We start from the raw sequence: 27,068 nt of genomic DNA on the forward strand, positions 1-27,068 counted from the left end.
ATTGTCTCTTTGTAATAGCTCTGAAATGATAGTCCCTGTTTCTTTTCTGTGGTGCAAATTTCTCTTGCCTGTCCATCACAGCTGACATTCAGGAAGTGGTCATTTGTTCTGGATTGTAACAAAAAATGCTTCATAGTGGAATCAGTGTCCTCTGTCCACCCTGCCAACAACGTCTTTTATATATGATCTATGTTAGCCTGGGGAAGGGAAAAACTAATTGAACTCAAAGGTCAATTGATATTTTTATGTCTGCCCTATTCTGAAGTTATAGCTGTTTCATAAATGTCTAGGAAGTTGCCTAAAGGTTGACTAGAAGGGTGACATAGTTACTGAAAGCCTCAGAAGTTTTTTATATACAGTTGTAAAATAGACTTTGAAGCTTAAAAATATAACTCAATAGGTATAACCACAGGTATCTGTATATATTGAACACAGGGCTCTGATCCTGAAATTACTTCTTAATCTGGTTAAAATTTAGAACCACATCATGCCCTTGCTGTGTTAACCTTCAGTGAATGCTCAAGTACTGATTTCAGCTGGGTTCTTATACCCAATTCACACTATTACTGAAAGCTCTTCAGCACAGTTATCTGTGTAAGTGGTTATAGGACAGGACCATTTTTTAGCAATTTCTGATTTTAGGTAATTTGAATAAAACTTAAGCTGATGTTTTCAGAGATGCTTGGGGCAAAACCACCTAACTCTAGGGAACAAATTAAAGATGGCTTCTTGTCTTAGGTCCTCTCATCAACTTCATGTGTAATTTTTATCCTGGGTGATTAAATTTTTATAGCATTAATTATACAATTTAGAAATTATGTGGAAGAATATAAAAAACATTTAGCAAAACCTCCTTTTCCCAGTTGGGTAGGTAATAGTTTATTTACAGCACAATGGGAGATCAATGTTTTTTTTGACAGAATTCCAAGTTCATAACAGCTACATTTACAGTAACTTTTAAAAGGCCTTACTTCAGTTGCAATTGTCATCACTGGACTTCAAACCTCTTATCATCTAAAGTCTTTTCAGTATAGCAAGGAATGGTAATATATTTCTCATAAGCAATGTTTTAGCTTGTCCAGCTTAACTGGAATCCTGATGGTAGAGTCACATATTCAGCATGAAATTTTATATAGACTTGATGAGATGTAGCAGTAAACGGAGCGATGCTTGTATCCTGAAATGAAAGACAAGAAAAATTAAAAGCCTTATAGAACATCAAGATCCTTTGGCAGAGAGAGTCAGAGAGTTACAACTGAGGCACAAATTGGATCACAGATTGACAGTTATCTCAGTAACTGTTCTAGTTACTGTTGTTGTGTTTCTCCCTCAGGATATTGCAAATATTAAAAACACAAATACAACGAAGTATGGAGCAAGCTTGTTTGATGCCTCCCACTAGATGTCACTGTACGGTCTGAGTTGGAAGGCTTCTGAGGCACCACACGCCTTTTGCCTTCACTTCCACTCATCTGTATGGAATTCATGTCAGAATTAGGGAAACGGTCCTGTACATGAAAGAGTAAAAACTCCTTTTAAGCACTTCTGTGGTCACAGAGGGAAGGCACTACGTACCGTTCCACAGTAGGGCCCGGCGGGGGGATGGCTGGCGTCTGGCCCATTGTAGAGGATCAGATAGTTGCTGCTGCAGTCCCCTGGGTCATCGATGCTGATGAAATCAAAGTTCACTGTGACAATTCGTCCCTGGGGCACGGTAATGGCCCACTCGCAGTCAGTGTGGTTGTGGTAAGTCGCCGGGTACCTGGGGCTGGCAAACGAGCCGGTGGTGCCGTATAATGTTCCGCCGCATCCTGGAAGCAGACGCTGTTAATTGGCCTGGAAGGCTTCGTTTCACAAGGTAATACATGACGTGATACATTAGTACAATATCACTCTGAAAACCAGAGAGACCAGGAGCTGGGACAACTAACATGGCTAAGAACACTAATAAGGAATAAAACTGAGGCTCTAGCTTCAGCAGCCTAAGAATATGCAACAGGCATTAGACCACCACTGAATATTAAAACCAACACCACCCCTCCCAAATTCTTTGAAACAGGAACTGAAGTTTAAGTCTGTGCCTCAGTTCAGTTCCCAGCTACTCAACTGGAGCTGAATTCACTGTGACTGTTCTTTGGCATGAAAAGTAGTGAATCCTCATGGGATAGAAAAATACAGAGAACAACTCAGAGAAATTAGGCATATTAAGTAAATCAAAGTCCATTTATACCAAAATTCAGTCTTCAACAGTGGGCAGAAGCATATGACCTAGGAAAAATGCAAGTTTATAGAAGAAGAATGTGTAGGCCATGATCCAGATGACCCTCACAGTCTCCAAGAATTTTCAGCTTACAGCTCCCAGAGATGGCACCTTTCTATTTAATAATGTTTATCAGGTGAAATTGTGTGGCCCTTGAATCCATGTAAATTTGTAGCATGCTGTGGGAAGGGGCTCCACAGTTTAACTGCATACTGTATCAAGAACTGTTTTGTCTCGTTTGTTATGAACGTACGAGCTCCTGGCTTTATATGACAATTGCTAGTTCTTCTACGGGAAAAGTCAAAGAACAGTTGATCACTATTTATCATCCAATATCACTCAATTTTACAGACTTCAGTAGATTCTTAACCAGATTAAAAAGTCTCAACATACCTCATACAGAAGCCACTTTTAATGTTGAGCCCTTTGTTATTTCTGATTTTTTATAAGAAGAAGAGACCGGAACTGTGCACATCATTCAATTTGTGTGTAAACTATAGATTTATACAGTGGCTGTCTATTTCTTTTCTCTTCCTTTCCCAACAATTTCTATCATTATGCCAGTCTATTTGACTCTTAGTATACTTTTGTTTTCATGAAACTACTTTACTCCTAAGATCTTGTTGTTGACTACTGAAAATCAACTCAGTGCCCGTATTTTTGTAAGTAAGGTTAGGATTGTTTTTTTTTTTTACCACATTCTTTATTGACACTTTCCTACACTGAGCTTTCTCTGCCTTTCCATCACTGGATGACTCAGTACTGTATGGTTATTCTGCAGTACTTCTCATCTGAGCTTTCCTACCTCTAGTAACTCAGTGCCATGAAGAAACTATACCCAGCTGTTCACCATTTCATAAGCCATTCATGAATGTGTCCATGATATAGTCACTACACAGCATTATAGGTAGTTTATTTTCATGGGGTAGCTTCCTGTCCTCTTCAGGCTTGGCTGTGCCTAGCTCCTCTGGCATATCACAAGTGGACTACTGGAGCAAGCTGAGTCACCACCAGCACCACCACTCTCTGGATCCCAAGGTAGATGTTCCTGGTATTTTCCAGCCTCTCACTGAAAGAAGATCTTTATCTTAAGTGGACTAAATCATCTGAGGTTCTAAAGTCAACATCAGGAGAGGGAATTGCTTCCATCTCGTAAAACGCCTTGCCCCAGTGGCCTTGAGGAGCAGCTACCTCTCTCTAGTGACTGAATAATGTGGACTGTGGGCTCTAGGGAAGGTATAAAGTGGTGATGAGGAAGGATCCAAAAAGAGCTGAATTCCACATTGCTGCATTTCCCTTCTATCTAGCATTATTTTGTAGCTACAGTCTTACCAGTTGATGATGAAGTCCAAGTAATTTCATATCCATCATGAACCACTGAAAAATCGCTCTTGAAACGAAGGTAGACAACATGGTTTTGGGAGAAGATGGGACTGGGCACAGTGTTTCCACAGAACCTGCCAAGTAGTGGTGATTGCGCATCACTCCCATTTCTGACCTTCAGGGAACACAAAAAATACTGTCAACATTAAATTGCTATGCAGTTATACACCAGCACAATTATTCATGGATACAAACACAGCACAAACTAGGTAGTAACTTGCATGCATACTATAGCTGTCATTTTAATACTGCTATATTTCCTACCACACATTCTTGTGTAGAAGGAAAAAGAGGCCATTAACTGGTCTGAGTTTTATAAGTAATTGCACAGAACAAGCATCATCAGAAACAGGCAGCTGAATGTTATAGTGTGTATATGTCCTAACTGAAAAAATTACTTGACCAGTAGCTAAGATGTTCTTATGCAATTCAAGCCTATGTTCATGTTTTGCTTTTCATAAGAAATATTAATATTCCAGATGAAAATATTAGTTTTTTACCCTGCAGATTGCTCTTTTCCCCTGCTCTTTTCCCCTGTCACATTAAGACACAGATCATATTACATAGCTCAGATTTAATCTGATTTTTTTTTCTGCACTCCAATAATACAGGTGCTTAGATCCATTTCTTGAGACAGTAAAGAGGATATGAAAATAGAGGTAAATAATGATTTTGCCACAGACATCTGATTTTTGTCATCTGACCAGAGAACAGGGAAACGTGCAAGAATGAGGATTGTGTAGGAGGAAGATACACTTTTCACTGACACAAAGTATTTTGCAAGTTTCTTACAGCTGTCACTATAGTTTGGTTTCTGTTTTGTTGGGTTTTGGGTTTTTTTTTTAATTGCTTTTCTAGGAAAAAAATCTTTCTTGAGAAACATGTCAAGCAGATGGAATCTGATCAACAAAATCACTGATGCAACAAAACCACTCAGATATATGGCTTTCTGTTCATTCATGGATGTTAGTATCAAACACAAACTATTCCAGATGACTCTGTTAACTGGGTAACCTCAACAAGAGCTAGGTAAGGATAGGTTAGCTGATAATGAAACTATTTATTCACTGGGTTTGGACTTTCTAGGGTGTATTGTTTAGCTTCTTGCTATAACATCTAAGCACATTTCACCATAAAACTCTGACAATAATTAGTCCCTAATTCAGCCAGTTCAACTCAGACTTAATCCAAACTTGATCCAAACATACTAATATCCTTTGAACTTAGCAGTTTTTTACATAGGCTCACAAAATATATATACTTGCATGATACCTCTAGGAAATCATGTGAACAGTGGATGCTGTCTTCCAAACTGAAAGCGTGGAAAAAGAGAGATATTTTGTGATTTGGGGGAGCTCGAAGAATGATAGAACAATCCATATTATTGGGGTGAAGACCAGGCCAGCCAGGGCTCTTCAGGTAACCAAATGTCTGATTATACTCTCTGCTACAACCTTGAGACAGAAAACCAGAGACATGTAAGGATTTCAGCTCTCTGTATTGCATTTCAGTGTATGAAATAAACAAAGAGAATAGTAGGTAGATTTTTTGGGGCATTTCTTCAAGCTTACCTGTAGCTTGATAGGAAAATCTGACTCCATTGTTAATCATATATTCATCTGACTTGAAAGTCACAATGGCAGTACGATCATAAGAATAAAACTCAGGGACTGGAAAAGCTTCAGTGCCACAGAATCTATGGACTGACCCTTGGCTCTGCTGGAATTTAATACATCACAAGTTACTTAATGATATAATTCAGTTTTATATGTACTGAACTTAAGGTAAATAAATCTCTCAACACTTTCTATACCAATTATGAAATTGCATTTCAAATTTCTCCTGGAAATCACTTAATAATATCTCAACATTTCATGTTGAATTATTATTAGGAACAAATAGAATATAAGAGCTATTCTCATGCCAAAATAAGATAGTATGAAAGAAACCTTAGAATATTGGGGTTTTTTTCTTGTGTTTTTAACACTCTTCCTGGTATGAGTATTCATTTTTATTATGGTTCTTGGATGAGAGGAAGCACAATGAAAACTTGCTGTGGGACAGTTTTTTCTGTCTGCTTGGTTTGGCAGCACTGATACTTGATTCACCTGTGAAAAACTGTGTAACACTTGCCCAGGTCTAACTCCATGTGTGCACAGAGTGCTTCTGAGAGCTCTGTGTACAGTTATCACATGTTAATTGGGGCTCAGTCAGTAATGCTTTGGATGTGCCCCTCACAGAGGATCAACAATGAATATATTACCAAATAGTAGGTTTCTTCTCTCTTTCCAAGGAGTGAAGGGAGCTGAATGGGAATAGGAATGGTATCTCCTGTAAATTCCTTACTGTTGGTGAATCGTGGAGCTCTAGGTAGTTCTGAGAGCAGTCCTGGCTGGAATGGAGGTGGAAGGCCTCTACCACCACCCTGACTTGCTGTTGTGGAGGGGCATCAATGATCCAAGAGCAGAGAGTAAATGGTGGATATTCATTTGGAAAATTAGGAGATGTTGCAGTAAGGGATGTAGAAGTTGCATTATAGATTCCTCCACACAGGCCTGTGTAAAACAGTAACAAATGCATCACAGAGTGAAAACTGGGTAAAACTATTTTTGGAGTAAAACACAAATGGAGTTGAGTTTTGGATGGTATAATTTGTATTTGCCTTTGAGTGTCTAGAAGGAAAACAAAAAGCAAAATACATGCTAGTGGAATCAATATATGTCATCATACTCAAATAAATGTTTGTTTCCTATTTATTAACAATCTGTGAGCATTCCTGTTTAGTACTCTCAGACTGACAACCTCCTCCCAACCAGCTCATACCAAAGAGAATTGTACTGGGGTCAGGCTGTTTTTAGCTTGCCTAAAGATGCTGTGCTACTGATTATCCTTGCCCTTTCCTGAGACTTATGTCTAGAACAAATTTTGAGGTGGTATTTAAATAAGAATTTCCATAAAAGAGTTATAACTATGTATATGCATACATATATATGTATACTTACGATCTACTGCGGTGTAGGTGGCATTGAAACCCCTCCTTTCCACATAATTGTCTGTGATAAATTTCACTGTCAAGAAATTACGTGTAGAAATAAAAGGAGCTGGCACTGCAGATCCACAGAATGTGCCAACTAAATTGGCATTTTCATTATCTCCATCATAAATCTGAAAGAAGTAAAATATATAAGCTACCAATAGTTTAGGCACAACAAACAAATAAAGGGAAATAAAAGTCTCTGTCCTCTCCTTACATTACAATTTTGTTTACTTGAAAGTGCAGTGTGTTCTCTTGTGCTTTAACAGGATGTTCTTGATTACCATAATTATTCACTGCCGTATTAACTAATTCTGTTGGACAGGGTAAATCTGATTATGGAACATTCTGGTCCTGTCTCAGGAAATCTATCAAAAAATTATTACATTTTAATTTAGCACTCTCATTTCTTTATTATATGTAATCTCAAAGTGCTTTTCAGTGAGAAGATTGATTTTATTCATCAAAATGTGGAATGAATTCCTTGTTTCATTGAGTATATCCAATGTTCAGCAGGATCTATAACATTCCTTGGTGGAGTTTGTTTAGCAGCATTCTGCTATCTGATGGTTTGTATGCTTATCTCCAAGAAAATAGCTTCTATAGGTGAGCACTGAGCGCCAAGACTTGATAAAAAAAAAAAAAAAAAGGGAAAAATTCTATTAATTGTAGTCCTTTCAAGCAATTGTGCATGTATATGCATAATTTCCCTCTGTCTATGTCACTCCTCTCCAGAAGTTATCAAAAATAATTCACCCTTCCTCACTGCTTTGTCCTCAGTTTTTAATTTTTGATTTCTCTTTAGTTGTTCTGCTCAACTTTAACCTGATACTCTGAAGTTTTACTTTACACCTATTTGAGTTTTTTTTTGTTTCTATTCTGTGAAATAAATACTCATTAAATGAGCAGTCTAAGACCAGAAGTGTGTGTAATGTTAAAACTCTTACTGGTTTCCAGAAAGGCAGAATGACATCTGGTGTAGTAATCTAACCCAATGAAAAAATTTAATTATATTAAGGAATTTAATTTCTTCTTAGGATCATTTTCTATTAATTAAGTTAGCCTCATGGAGAAGGCAATGGATTGTATCTCACTGATATTTTCTTCTTAACATACTGAGCTGTCTTACTTTGACATAATCATATCGGCACATCCAAGCAGATTGTGCTTCAAGTTCAAATAAAGTGAAGGTGAGGTTGATCCGTTTGTTTTCAGGTGCAGTTATGATCCATACACATTCCAGATTTTTCTCATATTTTCTGGTCTCATTGGAGACTGGAGGGCCAAAGGTAGAAGCTGAAGAAGCTGAAGTTGACAAGTAACCACCACAGCCATTCTGAGATCCTGTTGAAGAAGCAGAAGCTTTTTAACAGCAATTCCTGGCATTTATTTAATCTCTAACTCTTTAATGTTAAGCCAGGAGCTTTTTATCTGTGCTACAGTATTTTACCATCCTGTCTTGCAAGGACTATCTGAGTGATTAAAAGATTTTCAACACAAAGAGAGACATGAATCACAATTAGATTTCATAGAATGAATTAAGAATGGCTCATGTCTTTTGTTGAATATAAAAACAGTATTTACTTTGAAAGTTTAGCAATAGAAGTTTTTAAAAGGGACTGTAAGAAGACAGAGGGCAGCAATGAAACAGAAAAGCGTTGGTCTGAGGGCCTTTGAACGGGATCCTTGCTGGCTGCTGAGAATATTTAGTCAGTAGGGGGCACTGAGCTGTTGGCTTTGAAAATGTGATATAAAATCAAGTTGATTCTTTTGGCAATACAGCCACATCCTAGAGGGATTGAATTTGGCAGCCTGACACTGTATTCACGAATCTAGCTAAAAGGGACTTCTGGAAGTGTTTTGCTTGGTGGGAACTTACAGCCCCTCTGAAATGCAGGCTGCTTTTCATTTGGTTCCCACAGACAGGGCTAAGTCCTTGACTTATTTACTGTGAAATTTTGAACTCAATAAAGTCAGTCACATTGAAAGAAATTACTTTTGGGGAAAAGCAGTTATTTATCACGTTGAATTCCCAACAAGCAAAAAACACATTATCTATCAGGCATGGGGTTTTTTTGGTTTTTTTTTGGTTTTTTTTTGGTTTTTTTTGTTTTTTTTTTTTTTTTTTTTTTTTTTTTTTTTTTTTTTTTGTTTGGTTTTTTTTTGTTTGTTTGTTTTTTTTTTTTGTTTGTTTGTTTTTTTTTTTTTTTTGTTTTTTTTTTGTTTTTTTTTTTGTTTTTTTTTGTTTTTTTTTTTTTTTTTTTTTTTTTTTTTTTTTTGAGTAGTTTGATTTCCAGAGGCTGGACTGGGCTAGTAAATGTGATCATCAATTCATTTTTTTCCTGCCCCAATCTCTATGAGCTCTCCTGGCCACTTATTTAACTCTGGAATTTAAATCCAATATTGTTTTACTCTTGCTTTGGGGTTAGAAGAAGGAGTTTTTGTAAACTGCACAGAGCAGAGGAGTAACTGCAAGCCTGTTGTCTCCTGCAGCAAATCAATTTATGAGCATTCAATAACAAATGAAGCTACAGCTGTGGCTAAGCAACACAAGAAGAGTTTCAGAATTTCATTTGTGTGTGTAAAATACACCTATCTGGCACATTCAGTGACTTCACCTTGACATGTTGATACATTTCCAGACATATAAAACTATGCCTTACTTGAGCTACAGTATTACAAAAGATCATGCTGGTGAGAAATCAGCACCCAAGCATCAGGATTGCATCAGTAACCCAGGGCTTGCGAGACTGTAGTGGTTAAAGCAGAGTGACTAAGGCTGAAAGTTACCCTGCTCTACCAACCAAAGCCAGAAATACCCCACCCTGCAAAGCAATTTGCTTAAAAACAAAATCCTCATAACATTAGATTTCAGATCCTTTATAGTTAAAAAACGAACAGAAGAGACTAATTACAAAGTCAAAAAGTCAGAAATTAATAGAGTATAGTCCAGTTTTGTGGGCATTTAATGAAGTCAGAAACTTGGAAAAGTGTTAGCATTCATTCCAGTGCCACTGCAGAAGGCGAGAACAACAGCAGGGGAAATGTGAGCAATAAATCACATTCTCACAAATAGTCTGGGAAGGAGGAAAATATCAGCCAGGAGGGTGCCTGGGCCCAAGGAGTGCAGTTTTCCTATATTTTAATTTGTATTCACCCTTCTGCGTGATTTATTCTATTCCTCTGAAACAATGTTATTGGGGCTGTCCCCTGCAAACAATTAAACACAACATTAAGCATATAAACGTCAATCCAACATCATAGTCTGACCATCCAGTCCTGCAATGTTGAGTCTGGACTGAATATATGGGTCAGACACTGACAAAGCTCCCCTTCCCTTTTTCAAGGGTAAAATTGCAGAGATGCCAGTCAGACCATAGCAACATGAGTCAGGGAATTGCCACAGACCCATGCAACAAGAAGGCTCTCAGTGCTTCAGAAGCATCCTTTTTTTGAATATTAAATGTCTGTACTTTTGCAGTAGTGAAATTCACTGCTAACTGTGCAGCCATAAAGACAGCTCTAATATAAAGACAAAAAATACATGTGGGTAAGCTCTGAGTGTACAGCATATGAAAAGGACCTGACAGAGAGAGAAGCAGGCCAAATTCCCATTATCAGAAAATTAATTCCAGCTAGTATAGTATAACCAGCAATATCATCTAAGGAGAGATAAATAACTGCAAATGTGATTTATACATAAAAAAAGGTGAAGTTTCACCTTTTTTTATGTATAAATCACATTTGCAGTTATTTTATGTATTTTTATGTATCCCAGCTGAGCAGGCTGTATCCCCAGCCTGCTCAGCTGGGATACAGTCAGATGCTTACAGGACAGTACATTGTAAAGAACAGCTAAACTGGAGGCTGACCAGATATCAACTAAACCTACATCAAGCCAAATAAAGAGGAGTCCTTTTTGAAAAATCCATCTTGGTGCTTTTCAGTGCTCATTAAAGTTACATCGGATTGCAGGCTCTAGAAGTTACCCAATAGTGAAACTATGTAGATGAAGGGAACACCCACAAGTAAATGAAGAACCAGCTGCTTAACAGGGGGGAACTAAGAGAAACACTATCAGTGCATTTTAGCCAGGACACAACACATTGCTTTAAAAATCAGCACCACTTCTGAACAGAAGGCCAAAGAGTAGCCTGCAGGTCATTTTTAAAGGAAAGATATTCATCCAGCCTGCAGGTCATTATTAAAGGAAATATATTCATCACTGGCTAACATAGCCAAAACCAAATGCAGCTAAAATCTAGGCAAAATCTGGGAATGAGAAGTCTGTTAAGTTGTAGAATAGACTCTTAGATATTAAAAGCTAAACTTGATTAAGAGAATGAGAAATGTATCTTATAGAACAATTTGTATGTCAGCAAATGGAGCAACTACATGGCTGTTTTGTTTCAGTCTTTGCTTTCTTATTTGAAATAAAAATCATAAGGCCATCATAAATCAGATGGCAATCTTGTTCTCATAAACTGCTTGCCAGAGAATGCAAATTATCAGAACTAGGGCACACACTGTCATCCCTAATTGCTTTTGGTGGGAAGCATTAGTGAAACTAAAAGGCTACAGGACTATTCAGAAAAGAAGGAATTGAAGGTTCCCTGTGGCAAATAAAAATCATTACAGCAGAGACCAAGCACATGTTTCTCTGTTAAGAGTTATGCCCTCTAGATATGGAATGAAGATGAAGATAAATCTTTGAAGCTTCCTGCCTTTGAAGTACAGCCAGGGGAAGGGTTCATTTATACAGGTATGGGTGCAATGAAAGGGTAAGTTACTGAATAGTTTGAAATCTATCAGAATCAACTACACCACTGACATTTCAAAAGACAACAAAGCAATTTTGGTGTCTTTCCCTTCTTTTACGAATGAGCACCCTAAACAACTACTAGAAGGCTGCAAAGTTAAAAAAATTGTCTATTTCTGCTTGACAGTAATGAAAATTCCCTCCAAGACTTCTGACTCTCTTTTGTTTTCACCTAGAAGCATTCCTGGGAACTCTTGACTTCTCTCTGATCTGAACTAAAGATGAGTATAAGCAAAGATTAGTTCAGTTAAGACTAATTATTCTTTCTTGATGGGTCTTATTTCCAGTGCATGGGAGTGGCTGGACTTACTGAGGCTGTAATAATTAGCTCATACCTTGTTTGGATCATGGCTTCAAGCAGTAAGGCTCAGAAGGACAGGGCTGGAGTGAGGAACTTTACTCTTCCGTTTTGTCTCATGCTGATATTGAAGGTTGGTGAACCTTCTCAAGCTGGGCTGTTCCCATGTTTGGCAATCATTGCACCAACGTTGTGATTTTGTGGGGCTGCAGGCCCTGTCCACAGAGCCTCTGAAAGCACAAGGCCCTTTAGAGTCCTTATCTAGCCTTTGTGCAGAAAAGCTTTTTGACTGGTGTGATGGCCTGGCAATGGTACCAGCAGTGACATTTAGGACTGTAAAGCCCCAGTATCCTGCTTTAGCCAGGTTTCACAAATGCAGTCAGATGAAATTTGTATCCTTAAGGTTCTTTGGACTGATACCAAATATAGCAGTTCAGACATTCTCTGTGCCAAGCCTGCAAAACTGTGATTTATGTACTGTCCTATCCATCTCCTTGATGCTTGTCTGGGAGACCAGAGGCTGACATGCAGTCTTGCCTAATTCCAATACTTACTAACAGTGAATTTGTGTTCACATTTGGCACCACAGCTACTTAAGCCTTTGCAGATCTCTCTTGCAAATGCGAAATGTCTCCTCAACTTTTTTTTTGTATGCACCAGAGGACAGATTTTCAGCTGAAGAAGTCAGTCAAGACACTTCATGCCAGCAGAGTTCACCCACAGTTTTGTGAAGCGCCATTAATCTGAATATCCCATCAGCTTTCAACCATTTAGTCACTACAAATATATGTAATTACTGTGTCTGAAAATAAGTTTTCCCCTCAATTTTTCAGATCACACAAAATTTTTATTTTAATGTCTGCTTTTCTTCTTATCTGTCCAATTTGAACATGCAAGCCCTTTCTATTTCTTTTGCTTCTTTTGCTTCACTGAAGATAGTCAAGCACTGTTTGGATGCAACCCTATGCAATGTGCTCTGGGATAACCCTGCTTGATCAGGGAGGTTGAAGCAGATGACCCACTGTGGTCCCTTCCAACCTTGCCCATTCTGTGACCCTGTGATTAATTAACTGACATTTCTGAGAGACATTTGTAGACTATCCCTTAGCTCACCAGTTGTATTCTTTTCAAAGACACCAAAGAGATGTATTTCAACACCACAAATGCTTTCTAAATTTAGTGAGATTTCAAGCTGATGGATATTTGAAACCCAAAATACATTTAGAAACAGTCTGGGAATTGTGATTTATGATCATATATTCTGATCTTGTCACAGATGTTCTTATTTTCCTAGACTATAATAAGATCAAGAAAAGATATGATTAGCCACAATTTATTCACTTATTTTAATACATAAAACTATTCATAAGTTATCCATGACAGTGTAATGAACTGTGTAATACTAATGGGTAATATATTTGGCAAAAATTGAATGAACTGAAAGCCCAAAGAAATTTCTGCCAGAAGATTTGTGACATTCAAACAATTTACTTCTCAGCTAAACAATCTGCAGCACCAGGTTCTGAGTTCAGGTTGTATACCTTGAGATACACCCCTGGAAACCAGTCCTAAATGGGATGTGAAATCTCTGCAAGTCACTGCTGCTTTTCCAAAGGCATGAGAAAATACAACAGCATTCACATGCCACAGTCAAGGACACATTCTTCTAAGATCTAAGATTTTTTTTTTTTTCTTTTTTTTGGTGCAGGAAGAAAAATTGGCAGGATTCAGCTGTGCTGAATGTTATGTGCTTTCCACACAACAGGCCATAACTGCTGCTGTCAGTGCAGGTGACTGGTCCCACCTACAGCAGGTACCAACATTAACTACATAAATCAGTGCAATGAACTATTTCTGGTGGTATGAGAATTTAAATATGACTCACAAAAGGACACCTACCCCTGGCCTATGCAACAGAATATCCAAAACAATATTTTCCACTTTATATTGTTCATTCAGAATTGCAAGGGCTTTTTCAGCAATTCTGAACAACCGAAAAAGACTCTGCAACAACTGTGCATGCTGAACACTGCTGGAAAAGTGCACCTAGAAACCAAACACAGAGGAAGCCGTAGTTTCAGTTTACAGGACAGAACATGAACTACAACAAAATGAGGCAATTATTTTTTGTTGATACAACAAAATAGCATAAAAATGCTTTGAAAACTCTACTGGATCAATTTTTTTTAAAAAGTAGACTGTAATTTCATTAAGGGAGAGCATAACAGTAAACCTGTTAGTGCCAGGCTTTTAGTGTATTCAATTCCACACAGGAAGTAATTCAATACACAGTAAATAGAATAAGAGAAGGCAGATACCTCTGGGTGATTTATCAGGTAAATTACAAATCATCTTATCAAGAAGAAAAGCATGTAGATTATAAACTATTTCTATTATATGCAAACTAGATTATTTATGTAAATTACCTATGAATGCCCTTTTCTGGTATATCAGGGAAGATTAATTTTTTCCAACCATTTTTCTTCTAAACTCTACTTGCTTATGATTATTTTTCTCATGTAAAATGATTAATATTCATTCAAAAGAAAGTATGATTTGTATAAAAAGAATGGAGAGATCCTAGAGGGAAAAATTGAACAAACTGAGGACAATGTAGAGGACGGAGTGTTTCAGGAATTAACATTCCAACAGCCTAATGGTTGCCAAAGGTTTAGGAGACATTTCTCCTGCCATAGAGCCAGCAACACTAGTCTTCTCATTGTGGCTGCCCTATTTTTCTTGCCTATCTATATCCACTGGGTTTTCTTCGTCTTGTGTTTAAATCATAATCTTTTTGTGGCATTAGATTGTAGCTTTATTCTGCCTGTGCAGTGCCTTCTGCAGTGGAATTGTGGCCCATGAGCTTATAAGCCCTAAAATAATGCAAACAAGGGATCACAATGATATTTATCCAGTACACAATGCTCATCTTTCACAATGCATAAACTTGGATTTCTCCTGCATGCTCACAAAAGATAGTAGAAAAAGGGAGGGGAAAATCAAGCAGAATTTAGGGCAGTAGAGAAAAAGCAGGCAATCTTCCCTTCTCCACCCCACCTTCTACACTGTCTCAACTGTTGCAAGTTCTACCTGTATTATGTGAAAAAAGCTCAGGAAGAGCCTTCTGACTCAACTCACTTATCTAACCATGTGCAACGCTTTGCTTCTTGTACATTCATGTGAATTCCATAGAAAGCCTCAGTGAGCCGCTCTGCATTTCAGAAGACCCCTCCATCCTACTCTGATGATTTAGAGACACTTTTCATTACTGGCACAGCAGAGCTATATGTACATCAGCTGAGAGCTTCCAAGGAGAAATTACTTCCTGTTAATGAGGTCATAGCTACATCACCCAACAGGGATTTCTGACACCTTAAATCAAGAAAAAAACCCAAATCTTTATGTCTTTTTCGCTTTTGTATCATATGCCTCAGGGGATCACATATTCAGATGAGAGGGTCACCCCATTACTGAATGGGAATAGGCAGAAGCTCCATTTGTCACCAAAGTGCTATTTGTGCTATTACAGCAGGGATGGCAGAGGTATGTGCAGGCTCTGTCCCTGCCAGCCAGGGTCAGCTAAAAAACTCAGATCTTCCCTTAGAGCTTAAGAGATAATCAGGAGATCTTTAGCCAAGTCACAAGCTCAGTACATGCCGATCTCATTCTTTGGGGAGAGATCTTAGCTTTCCTCCCTTTACAGAGACATCTCATATAACCAAATGCCTTAAGCTGATATTGATTTCTACCTTCTCATCCTTTTATTGATTGTCTGGAGGAGCACATGCTCACTGTGGAAAGAGTTATAATTCTCATTTTACAGACTGAAAAGAAAGGCAGAAAAAAGGTCAGTGGTAACTAAGGTGAGAGAAGTCTATCTTTCCACAAATCTAACACTTGGAGCAGGCTGGTATCTTCCAACCATGCCAGCTCTCCAGCTCTGCCTGAGAGTATGTCCAAGTGATTCCAAAAATGAGGCTGATAAGTGTCCAAACTTAGCAGCAGAAATAGTGAAAAGATAAACCCTCTGAACCACATCATAAGGGCCATATGTTCCCCTGCCTCAAGCACACCATCTCATGGAGCTATGACAAAGAATGCTGCATGTGAATTGGGCATTTTGTATTACATAGTGTATGGAATAGCACAGGGAAAGAAAAGATATTTTACAAGAAAAATGACATTGCTAAATGGCCAAATTAACACTATTTTAGACTTTCTTTTAGTGTCCTTTTTCTGTCTAGTGGGGGGACCTTGAATATTCTGTTGGAGTCAGGATCAGTGATGGAAACTAATTGTTTTGATAAAATCAGGGAAGGTTTTCTACAGAAATGTCAGGGTTTAACTCTTGGAGTGCCTGGATAATCCTAGACATAGGCAGTATTCCTCAAACAGCCCGATCAGGAAAGAAATTGGAAGAAAGGAACTAGTTTAGTTTACTACAAACAGAAACAGTACATTGTTTCTCTCCAATACATAATCAGGGTCACTCACAACACGAAACAGAGAGCAGTAATTACATTATCCAGTTGTGTTTCCCTGGGGCAACTAGAGAATAATGTGCTCGTTGTCATCCAACAGAGAATGAGGTTTCTTGTTTCCCTGCAGATACCATCTTCCTCATTCAAGAGATTTATCATTATGAATTGTCATCTGATTGCATTTTTACTCTTACAAAACCACATGGGTTTTATCTTTTAACAGACATGAGGGAGCTTCTCTAAAGCACCCTGTAGAATAACAGGCTTTTAGATCTTCATGGTTTTATTCTCTTTTATTTGAACCATAATCTCAGACCTCATAGTACAAAGATGTGTCATAGATTTTCCTGGCTCTGTATTTTAGGCAAGCCAAGCTGGAAACATTTATAGGATGTGACTCATGTTTTCCTTTTGTAATATGCTTTTCTCCTTTTTGGCTATTCTGTGTTATCATGGGACTGCCAAGATCCTTGCTAATGGCTGTGTGGTTTAGTCCCTGTGCCTTGCTTCCCACAATGAAGAGAGAAGACCTACCATTAAGCATCTCACCACCACAGGCTCTTTGTCACACAACCCATACCTCCACATGGGCATCTTTTATAACTTGCAACTCATAGCTCATAGCGCCTGAGGTACCCATGCAACATCTTAACCTTGTTTTCCTTGGGAGCCTCCAGAAATGTCCTTCCAAACATCTAAGAGATGTCAAAGTTTGTTCATAAAAGGCTTCTCCTCACTCTAGGAAATTATCAGGCATGGTACTGACTTGAAGAGCTTGGCTTGTATTCTGCTGTGTGCAGCAAGCTGCACAAATAAATCTAATGTCAGTGGCTAAAAAATTGATTAAATGCCAAGAGGAAGAGGAAAAGCTTGGGGAGTTCCTGATGATCTCACCCTGGAAATACTAACCCAGGCTGCAGGGGATCTATAATAACTGATACTTCAGCGTTTAAAGACAGCAGCGTGTGAAGCAGCATTAAGTTACCTGGAATACCATTCACAAGACTTAAAGACCATTCACAAGGTCTTAAGCATTTTTGTAGCAATTACTTTGAGTGAAGCAAAGGAAGAGTTAATAATAGTAATAACTATGAGGTTCTGTGGGAATATTTTTCTTGGCAAAGCCTGTAGAAGCAGTTATTTTCCTTATCTGTAAGTACTTTCTCAGACTATCAAATGAGAAAGTCACTGGCGAGGGATAGGGAGGGGATTCAGTGACTCAGCAGAAGACTATGTTTGTTCTGCCACAAAGGCCTTTCATTCTGGTCTGTCTGAGAGCCAGCTTTGCAAACCAGACAATTACTTCTTTCTAGACCACAAAAGACATGGAGTTAATTATACAGGAAAGTAGTAGAGATGACATGAAATCAATTTGCATGTAATAATAATAATTGTTTCTTACCATCCCTAAACAATTCAGATAAGGAGATAAAAATGTCCTTTTAAACTTTGATCTTTAAAGTAGAGTACTGAATTTAAATGGTTTTTTAAGGTAATAATCAAACTCTACCCCTTATTCTTGCATCCATCAAAACAAAAGGCATCCAGTGCCTTTGTACTGTGATCCCATTTATTTTATAGCCAGTTAATCAGGATGATCCTACAAATCAGTAGAAATCAGCACAGTGGTGCCTGGTGTGGAACCACAATCTTAACTGACCTCAACACTTTAGTTCTTTAGAAAGTGTGAGGGAAATGGAAAGGAAATAAAAAGTGAGCATAGATTGAAAGGAAGCCTCTTTAGCACACCACCAACATTTGACTACAGAAGAATAAGAATTCAAAGGTGTTGCTGTATTTCTGCCAAAAGAGAGGTCTTTTGGTGCTGCTAGGCTTTCAGTCACCCAAGAAACACCTTTACCTTCAGAGAGGCAGGGAAAGGGTAGCAAAGAATGAAGGGGATCAGTTCAGAACCAGACTGGAATGCAGGGGTCCCATAAGCCTAGTATTTAGCTTAGTTCACTCAATTTTCACAAAATCAGAAACATTCTTCTGCTTCACTCACCCCTGGAGAGGGAGGTCACAACTGCTCCTCGCCAAAAGAAATTACTTACCAGCAGATTAGGAATCTGATAATACACATACCTAAGGCTTCTCTGAAGGATGCTTTCCATCCCCTGTCTGCTCCATAGAAGTCAGTGCTAAACACCAGGAACAGGTTATTACTGGAGCTCTTAATATTTGGAGGCAATTCTGAGCCACAGAATTTCCCAAGGAGAGGAGCATGAGTATCTGAGCCATCATACATGGCCACATAATCTTTGTAGCAGGAGGGAGATATTTCAAGCTGGAAGCTGTTGAATCTGTAAAACACAGTTGGAGGCTCAGGTATCGCATTTTCAGTTCTTTTGCTGTGCTACGTGTGTTTTAGTGCTTGAGGAAAGGTCCAAGTACTTGCAGCAGTCAAAGCCATATACAGGCCAAACATGTCTCTTCAGAAATAAACCAAGCAACTATTAAATGCATGGCAAAAGCCAACAAGCCTCAAAGAAACTGGGTCCCTCACCCACTGGGCCTCTTGCAAGGCAAGCTGTCAGCACACCTCAGCTTTCCATGCAGCAGGAGGTCTCCCCTGTGCAAACACACCCTCTCTCACTTCTGCAATTTCTCAGGCTGCAATTTCCTTGGGCATGTGAGTGGCCTAAAAAATGCAGGTGCAGAGTGCAGGCCAGTGAGTCTTCCTCTTAGCTGGGAAATGTTCTCCTAATTCACAATCACAAGATGGAAGAACGGATCAGTTTTTAATTTCTCAGTGGCAAGATTTTGTGGCAATAATCTCCCTCTCTTAGGCAAGACAGCATACACTCAGAAATACACTATTTTTGGGTGGGTATTATTACTTTGACTATTAAATTATTACTACCCTTCTAAAAGGATTATTATTTTTCTGGTATAAACTATTCAAAGACTGACAGAATTCAACTAAAAAGCATGAGCTGCATTTTTACAATTTCTTAGTGTTATTGGTAACCAAAGTGGGAACTTAAAATTGTGATTTTGTTTCCTAACAAGTTAAGAAGAAAGATGGAAGGGAGCCTGAGGCTGATAAAAAGTGACTTCAGCAACCATCTCTTATTTCAGTTTGGCTTTGACCTTGGAAAAGGGGAGTCAGAGAAAATATTGTCAATAATTGCTGCTTTAATTGGAATCAGAGACCTCCCTGTTCCCTTACTGACAAACTGAACTTGGATTACTTACTTCAGGACCACTACTTTGTCATCTCCAACTGTGATGTGGTATGAGCAGTTCATGTTGTTGTGATAATCAAGATGTGAATGGCCTGGACTGCTGATAACACCATTAGAGCCATTGAAAATGCCACCACAAGCTGTAGAGGAAACAGAAAAAAGAGTGATTAGTTTCTGAGTACTAGTTTGGCCCTAATTCTCGTATTTATTTCAGGAGTTTACATGCAAGGAAAGAAAGACCCTTGATAAATTTCGAGGCATCCATTTTCTAGGCATCATTGTCATGCCTAGAACTGTTAAATGTGAGATTGTCAGGCTGTGCTCTGCAGTGGAAGACTAATCAGCATTGCAGTAACAGGTTCTTACTAATCCATACCAAATGGCACTGGCACTGTGCAGGAAAAGACTGAGACTGATTTCAAATGTCCTGCAGTAGGTCCAGGGAGCAGCAGGGAGGGATGGGTGCCTCATGCAGAAGCAGGAGTGAGAATATCTCTGCACTCATTCTATCTTGCCAAGAGAAACCTGGCTGATATGTGTGCAAAGACATTCCTTCATCCAGATCCTGGCCCCATGGAAACCTCTAATTAGCCACAACTGCACTCATAACCCTATCTCTGAAATTTCTGGTACAAATATATGCAGAGCCTCATCATCTGTCAACACCCTGTCAGAGCAGGAGCATTGCTGTAGCATTTGCTCTGCACAGAAACACATAGAGGAGCCTCCAGGTATCACTAATCCTGTTCCCCACTTCACCCTGGGCTGGGACTCACCAGCACTGTGGGGTGGCTAAGCTGGAGGATGGAATATTTGCTTTCTGCAACTCTAAACTCAAGGCACTGCTTGGCTTCTCAGGGTTTCTCACCATGGATGCAAATGAGGCCAGGATGTGGCTAATGTTTGTTCCCAGCTTCAGTGCTTCAGGGAACAAAACCTCTAATCTCCATTGTTAGCTTCAGCCTTCACTTTATAATCTTAAATTTAGGAGAAAAAAAAAAGTTTCCCCAAGTCTCCCTGCATCCTGTTGATAAGCTTCTGAACTGTGAGCCACACGCAGTTTTTCGTATTTTAAAGAGGATGCCAAAGCCCAGGCCACCACCTTAACAAAGACAGTCCCATACAGGGTGCTGCTGGATGCAGAGCCCCTGATGACTCAGGCTGGCAGCCTGGAGAACTGGCAGATAAAGGATAGGAGTTTGGAAGATAAAGAATCAGCATTATTCTACACTAGGAGGGGGGAGTCTTTTTTATTTTTTTTTGCAGCAAACAATGCAGCTATGAGGAAGAGGAATGTTAATTGGCAGAATCTGCTTTGTATACAACAACAAGCTAATAAAGCTCCAGTTATCCTTCTCAAATGTCAGAAGTCACAAGTCAGATAGCAGCAACTGACTTGAGTGAGTTATGGAGGTCTTTTCCATGAGTAACAGCACATTGTCATTTCTCAGTGCCAGTCTCTCTTTCTTATCTGTAGCAGACTATTCATTTCACATAAAGAATTTAGCTTTATGCTTTTGTGCTGTGGCTTTGAACATGAGGAATGCATTAAGGGAAACACCAAAGTTAAACTCACACTTTTCTTTGCAGTTAGAAAATTATGCTTTCAAATGTCAAACTGGTCTCTACCAGTTAAACCTAGAAAATATTAAAATTTGTTTTGCAAATAAAATCAATATTCTGGGATATTTGTGTAGATGTAAATTCTAAACTCAGTTGAAAATTTCTTTTTTGAATTCAAATTTCCTCTTTAAAACATAAGAGATCTCTTTTGAATGACAAAAGAGTTTTGGTGAAATAGTTATTATAAATAAAAATACATCTATATCCCAAGTTTTATTTACATTCATTCCTGGCACTGCAAGAGTGTCTACAATTGGAGGCATGTCAGTTTACCTGTTCTGTTTCCCATATTGTATAATGTAATTTTTGTATATCTGAAAATTAGACCTGAGAATTCTCCTGTGATAAAATCTTTTAAAATTAATCAATTAAAGTAATGTTTCTCCTTAAACAATGCAAACAACAAACAACCAACCAGCCAAAACCTTCCAAAAATGGTTGCATTTCTTTTCTACAGAAAGGGAAAATATTTCGGTTCCTGACAGTCCCATGGAAAGTCTAGGAATGAGAATCGTGAGGTAATACATCATTCAGGGTGTTAATACACACCAAACAGTGCCATGTCCTGGTCCTGAGAACTGTTATAAGCAAATGAAGTGGGAAAATGTACCATCTACACCCATTGAGGTATTCCCAAAATGAGGTACAGCTTGGCCACACAGAGCCATTATCCAGAATATTTCTCCCACCTCAAATACTGAACAGGGTATGCTCACCAATTGCTCTGTATCTGGCCTGGAATCCAAAGCCCACAATGTGGGAGTCGGTGTAAAAGTTGAGCAGCATGGGTCCAAAGACGCTGACTGGGGCAGGGAGCTCATTGCCACAGAGGGTGATGAGACGATGTGCGGCCGTGCTCTTCCCACTGAAAATGCTCACTCCATCATAAAGACAAATTCTGCTCAGGAGTGCTGGGGCTGCAGGGACACAGAGGGCAGAAGTGTTAGCAGCATATTTTACATGTGATTTACTGAGCACCAACTATATAGACCTAATCCAGGAGAAGAATTAAATTTTATATTACTTTCCATTTCCAGGGATCTTAGGATTTCCTTTGCTTGCTGAGGAAGCAAAGGTCAATTTTTAGCATGCAGTAAAACTGAGGCAGAAAAAGGCAAAGAGACCTTGTGTGTAAGACATCAGATTTGTCTCATTCAACACATCCTATGATCTGGAAAAGGCTCCAGGCCCCTTGAAATGTGGGAGTTCACAGCTGAGTGAGCACTATGAAGAGGTAAGAAGACCCAAAAAAAGCATGGATGTCCTCTGCAGATAAAAGCAATGCACTTTTTGTTACAAGCAACTAGCTACCTGGAATTTCTTTCCCCTAATGCAGAATTCAGCATTCAGTGCAGGGAATTTTAAACCATTTAGAGTGAGATTTTTGAAAAATCAAAAAGTAGTTCATACACCAGAAAGTTTCAGAGCTGACTTATTTCTTCCTGATTTTCCTCAAACTTTGGACTACCTAAACTCAGTGTCTTCAGCCTGGCTCAAGGAAAAGTCAAAAGGAAATTTGATCTTGCAGTGATTTCTAAAGGAATCTGTTTTGGGGGAAAACCAGTGCGGATATTAGGCTGAGTGGACAAAAAAGGAACACAGATATAGGGAGTTCAGCATTCTATTAATTTTTTTTCCCACTGTTTTAAGCTTCTCATTTGCAATCAGGTTTTCTGGAGGAATGAGCTGTTTTCTGCCCTACCTTCAGGACTTTCTAATCACCTCACTGTTTGCAAACAGATTTGACTAGGGTGAAAGATCTCAAAAATATGTAAGTCATATTAGTTTCAAATTAGTTTTCATTAGAGTGACAGAAAATGATGAGTTGAAAGGGACCCACCCAGATCATCAAGTCCAACTCCTGGTCCTGCACAGTACCTTCTCCAAGAGTCACACCATGTGCCTGAGAGCATTGTCCAAACACTTCTTGATCAGGCTTGGTATTGTGACCACTTCCCTGGGCAGCCAGTGTCCAACCACCCTCTGGGGGAAGAACCTTTTCCTAATATCCAGCCTAAACCCTACCTGGCACATCATCTCTGGAGGTTTAATTTTAAAAATTTCTTCTGTCTCAATGAAGACAATGTATGCTAAAATGCTTTGCAATTATGTCAGTACAGAAATATGACATGGTGCTTGTCTGACTCTAGTAAAAGTAACTAAGCTGATAACAACCAGCCACATCAGATAGCTGATTATTCTGTTAATAAAATAATTGATTAAAAACATTCTTCATTTCCTATACTGTTTTGGAATATTTGATAACATGATAATTTTTTAAAATAATTAACATGAAAATTCAAATAAAACAAAAAGAAATTGAGATGAGTATTTTCAAGATGAGAAAGATTTAAGAAAGCAACCTAGGTAATTTTCTGAAAATACCAGAGAACGGCATGAAGTGAAACTAATTTCTCAGCAAAGCCAAGGTTCCTAATATTTTTCACAAGTTGATTTGCAATGCTGCATTGGAAAAAATAAGATGGTTGACAAAAGATTGTGAAAAAAAGCCTTAATTTCTAGTTTTGAATCCTTATTGTTTGGGCCAATATGATTTATGACTCAAAAATTCTGGCAAGACTAGTCATTGTTTGATCTGTGTCCTGTACCTCGTTCTCTTGTTTACACTTTCCTTAATTTCTCACCAATCCAAATGGATTATTCTGTAAACATTCCCCAGATCCAGATTCTTCTCATGTCATACTTTCAGCCTCTACACATACTCAGCACATCATCCACAATTCTTCTCTGTGGTTTTATTTCCTCTAATCACATAATCTTAGATCTTTTCTAGACCAGTTTCTGTCCCTTACACTACAATGAAATTGCTTTCATGAGTCTCCAGAGATCTGTTCTTAGCCAGATGTCAGACCAACATCCTCTTTGAGCTGACAGGCATTTTCCACATAGTCAGCACTGTTTTTCTTCATAAAACTTTGTCTACTACGAACATTTGCTTATCCTTCTGGTATTACTGTATCCTCTGTTCTGATTCATCCATGAAGATTCAATGAGTATCTTCTGTCCTGCCCTCCTTATCTCCACATTAGCTCTGTATAATCTCATTTCTGAGGACAGATGCAACTGCTCTCTCTGTGTTGGTGACCCCACAATTTTCCAGTTTCTATCTTTAAGATAAACTCTTTCCTATCCTTCCACTGTACCATTCATTCCTCTAGCCTTGACAATATTTCTTCCATATACTTCTGGAGAGATCATTTATTTGGCCTGACATTGTGAACATATCCCTGTTTCTTTGAACTGCTGCCTGCATTTGCTTTCAAGGCCCTTTGTTATCTATCTGTGCACTATTTATCATCTCTTGGCACCATTCAGCATTGATACATTGACCCAAAGTTCACATGATAAGAGCCTCAGTTGTCCTTACATTACATTATTGTCCATAAAATCATTTGTTTGATATGATGCTGGCACAAAAACCTTGACCAAATCTGGGCCCCTGACTATGTGATCACTAATATCAATGTTCTCTTTCTAACTCTCTGTCTTTAGCCATAGATTCTGTTTCATTTAGCATTGAGGCAAAACCTGTCTTTTTGTTTAAAGGGTGTAAAACTTAAAATAATGGGTCTTTTTTTCCCAATAGCAGATTCTGATATAAATGGCAATACAATTAGGAATTACTAAAGTAGAAGTATTACCTAGAAACATATCACTGTGCAATATATCAACCAGCTCTGTAGCACAAGATATTGTTTTGAAAGCAAGGAAGTAAAATTCTTTCTCATATGTATTCTATTTCAAAATAATCTATTGCTAAACTTGTCTATTTTCTGAATTGCCTAGTAACAGTTGAGAAAGCAGATAGAGCAGACTCCAAAGCAAAGCTGTGACCCTATCCCAGATTGCAAAATTGCAGACAAGTTTTTTTAAAAAGGAGAAATAAACAAGTTATTAAAACATTCTAGATCAATGTGGTATAAACATAAAGCAGTTGTCTTGTATGGACAGAGTATAAATATTACAGAATTCTAAAAGCAGATACTGCAGGAAGCCTACATCCATTTTCCCTATTTTCCCATTATTTGGGTCTCTGACTTTATTGTGTGTTATACTCACACTTGAAGAGTACTACAGCCACTTAATAATACATTACTGTCCTAAAGCAGAATTTGTCAGGATGTTCACCTGAATAAATCTAATGGACAAGAAATTGAATGTGATTAATTACTTCTTAGACACTAAGTTCAACAATAAAGACAAATAAGGGTTTTCTACTAATTCTAATGTGTGATTTTTATACACTTTTGATCCAAGGAGGGAGGGCATATTGAAGACATTTATCACTGAAGAAGCTGGGCTGGGATAACAAACTCACTCTTATTTGTTAGGTTCTTTATAAAATAACCAAACACAACAATGCAAGTAGTAGTATAAGAAGCAAATGGCAGCTTATGCAACTTCCTGAAACTGGCAAATCAAAAGAGAGGTTCCATGACCATATTCAATTTGGCACAGGAATAAACACCCTGAACACTGTGAGGAAACCACAGAAGCTAAGCCAAACTCCATTCATGGGGTTAATCTTGCCTATGTTTTCCTGCCCAGATCTCAAGTATCTTGTGTAAGCTATTGTTTATGGCTTCCTGCAATAGTCAATACGTAAAAAGAATGAGAGAGGTTTCCAGAAAGTAACTCACTCCACCTGCACAATATTGTTGGTTCTGAGTTTATCTCCACCACTAGAAGATAAATCTGGGTGAATGTCTAAATTAGATATTTTCAGGCACTCAAAGTGAGGTTAAAATTGTTCTACCTACCAAGAAGCAGACAGTTTAAATTTTGATCACAACATCAACAAATGCAGTTTCCCCAAGTTCTCTCTTGCTCTACTTGTTGCTATATTTAGTGCTTAATACATATTTAATACTTAGTGCATGCATGTCATGTTCATTTGTTCCAGATACTGACATTGTGTCACTGCTGTGGGTTACCAGCCTCAGTCATTCTTTACAATCAGAAGAGGCTTCTCATCATAACTACTATTATGTTTTCAGAGGCAGAGATCTGTGACTAACCCATTAAGTCATTCCATTTTGTAGCACTGTGTCACTGCACTATAGACTATTAACTTCTGCCTTCTAATTTTCTGGAGTAGATAGCTCAATCTCAAGTCAATGAGATATGCATACTTTACAGGCATTATTTTAAATATTTCATTTCTCTACCTAAAAACTATAGGAAAAAATTAGATTTTTTTTTTGAGAGGTCAAATAGTTAATAAATTATATTAATTAGACATGCATTACATTATTTAGACTTTAAAACCCAATCTAGAACATCTGTAATAGCATGGTTAAAATTTTAAAGCAACAATCTAAGTAGGTGCAATGTTTCCTTGCATATGGAATAGCTAGAACTGTTTTTAACAGATGCTGCCAAACATTGTCCTGCCTTTGCAAAAGAACTAATGGAGCTCACACTAGAAACCCTTAATGTTAGATAATTTGCTAAATATATTCAATGTGACTGCTGAGTAATTTTCATTTCTGCAATGATCGTTTTCAAGATGGTGGTTTCAATCTTCTTTACAATTTAAACCCAAGTTATTTTTCATTACCGCGGGGTTGTATTTTAAGATTCTGTGAAAAATATTAGTAACCAACTACTGGAGTGTCATACTTCCTCTTTGCTAACCAGATGTCCACTAGATTATATCCACAGCTCTTTCATGTGACTAAGGACTTTTAGTCGGTGAAGCCTAAGGAAGTCTATAAAAATAAAGGAACAAATTGCCCTGTAAGAAACAGAACATTTTTAGTATTTATTTATATCCACGTTTATTATTATATCTGTGTCACTTATCTCTCTGCTTCAGCCCTCTTGAGAATAAAAGCTTGGATCCATTTATAAATTAACTGAATGCACAGACAGAATGTACTCAAAGAGTTGTCAAAATTGGCACCATGTGATTCAGCCTAATGTTTAGTGTGTTTGCTGAATAACAGTGTCTCCTATGTG

At 38.2% G+C, this 27,068-nt stretch overlaps 1 protein-coding gene across 1 annotated transcript in view; it reads right to left on the reverse strand.

Moving 5' to 3' along the window:
- Positions 1–877: 877 nt before the first annotated feature.
- Positions 878–27,068, reverse strand: part of CUBN (cubilin) — a 143,639-nt gene continuing 117,448 nt past the window's right edge. Inside the window, exons 57-67 of the mRNA XM_041408539.1 lie at positions 21,803–22,003; positions 19,474–19,603; positions 18,361–18,578; positions 7,807–8,021; positions 6,646–6,808; positions 5,990–6,198; positions 5,215–5,362; positions 4,916–5,097; positions 3,593–3,758; positions 1,576–1,811; positions 878–1,177 (exon numbers count right to left, since the gene is read on the reverse strand). Coding sequence (XP_041264473.1) covers positions 1,070–1,177; positions 1,576–1,811; positions 3,593–3,758; positions 4,916–5,097; positions 5,215–5,362; positions 5,990–6,198; positions 6,646–6,808; positions 7,807–8,021; positions 18,361–18,578; positions 19,474–19,603; positions 21,803–22,003 — 1,976 coding nt within the window. The 3' untranslated portion in view covers positions 878–1,069. The remainder of the gene's footprint in view (positions 1,178–1,575; positions 1,812–3,592; positions 3,759–4,915; positions 5,098–5,214; positions 5,363–5,989; positions 6,199–6,645; positions 6,809–7,806; positions 8,022–18,360; positions 18,579–19,473; positions 19,604–21,802; positions 22,004–27,068) is intronic.

The sequence above is a fragment of the Onychostruthus taczanowskii genome, unplaced genomic scaffold (assembly GCF_017590055.1).
Source record: "Onychostruthus taczanowskii isolate IOZ18803 unplaced genomic scaffold, ASM1759005v1 scaffold3, whole genome shotgun sequence".
In the NCBI taxonomy this organism is placed as follows: Eukaryota; Metazoa; Chordata; class Aves; order Passeriformes; family Passeridae; genus Onychostruthus; species Onychostruthus taczanowskii.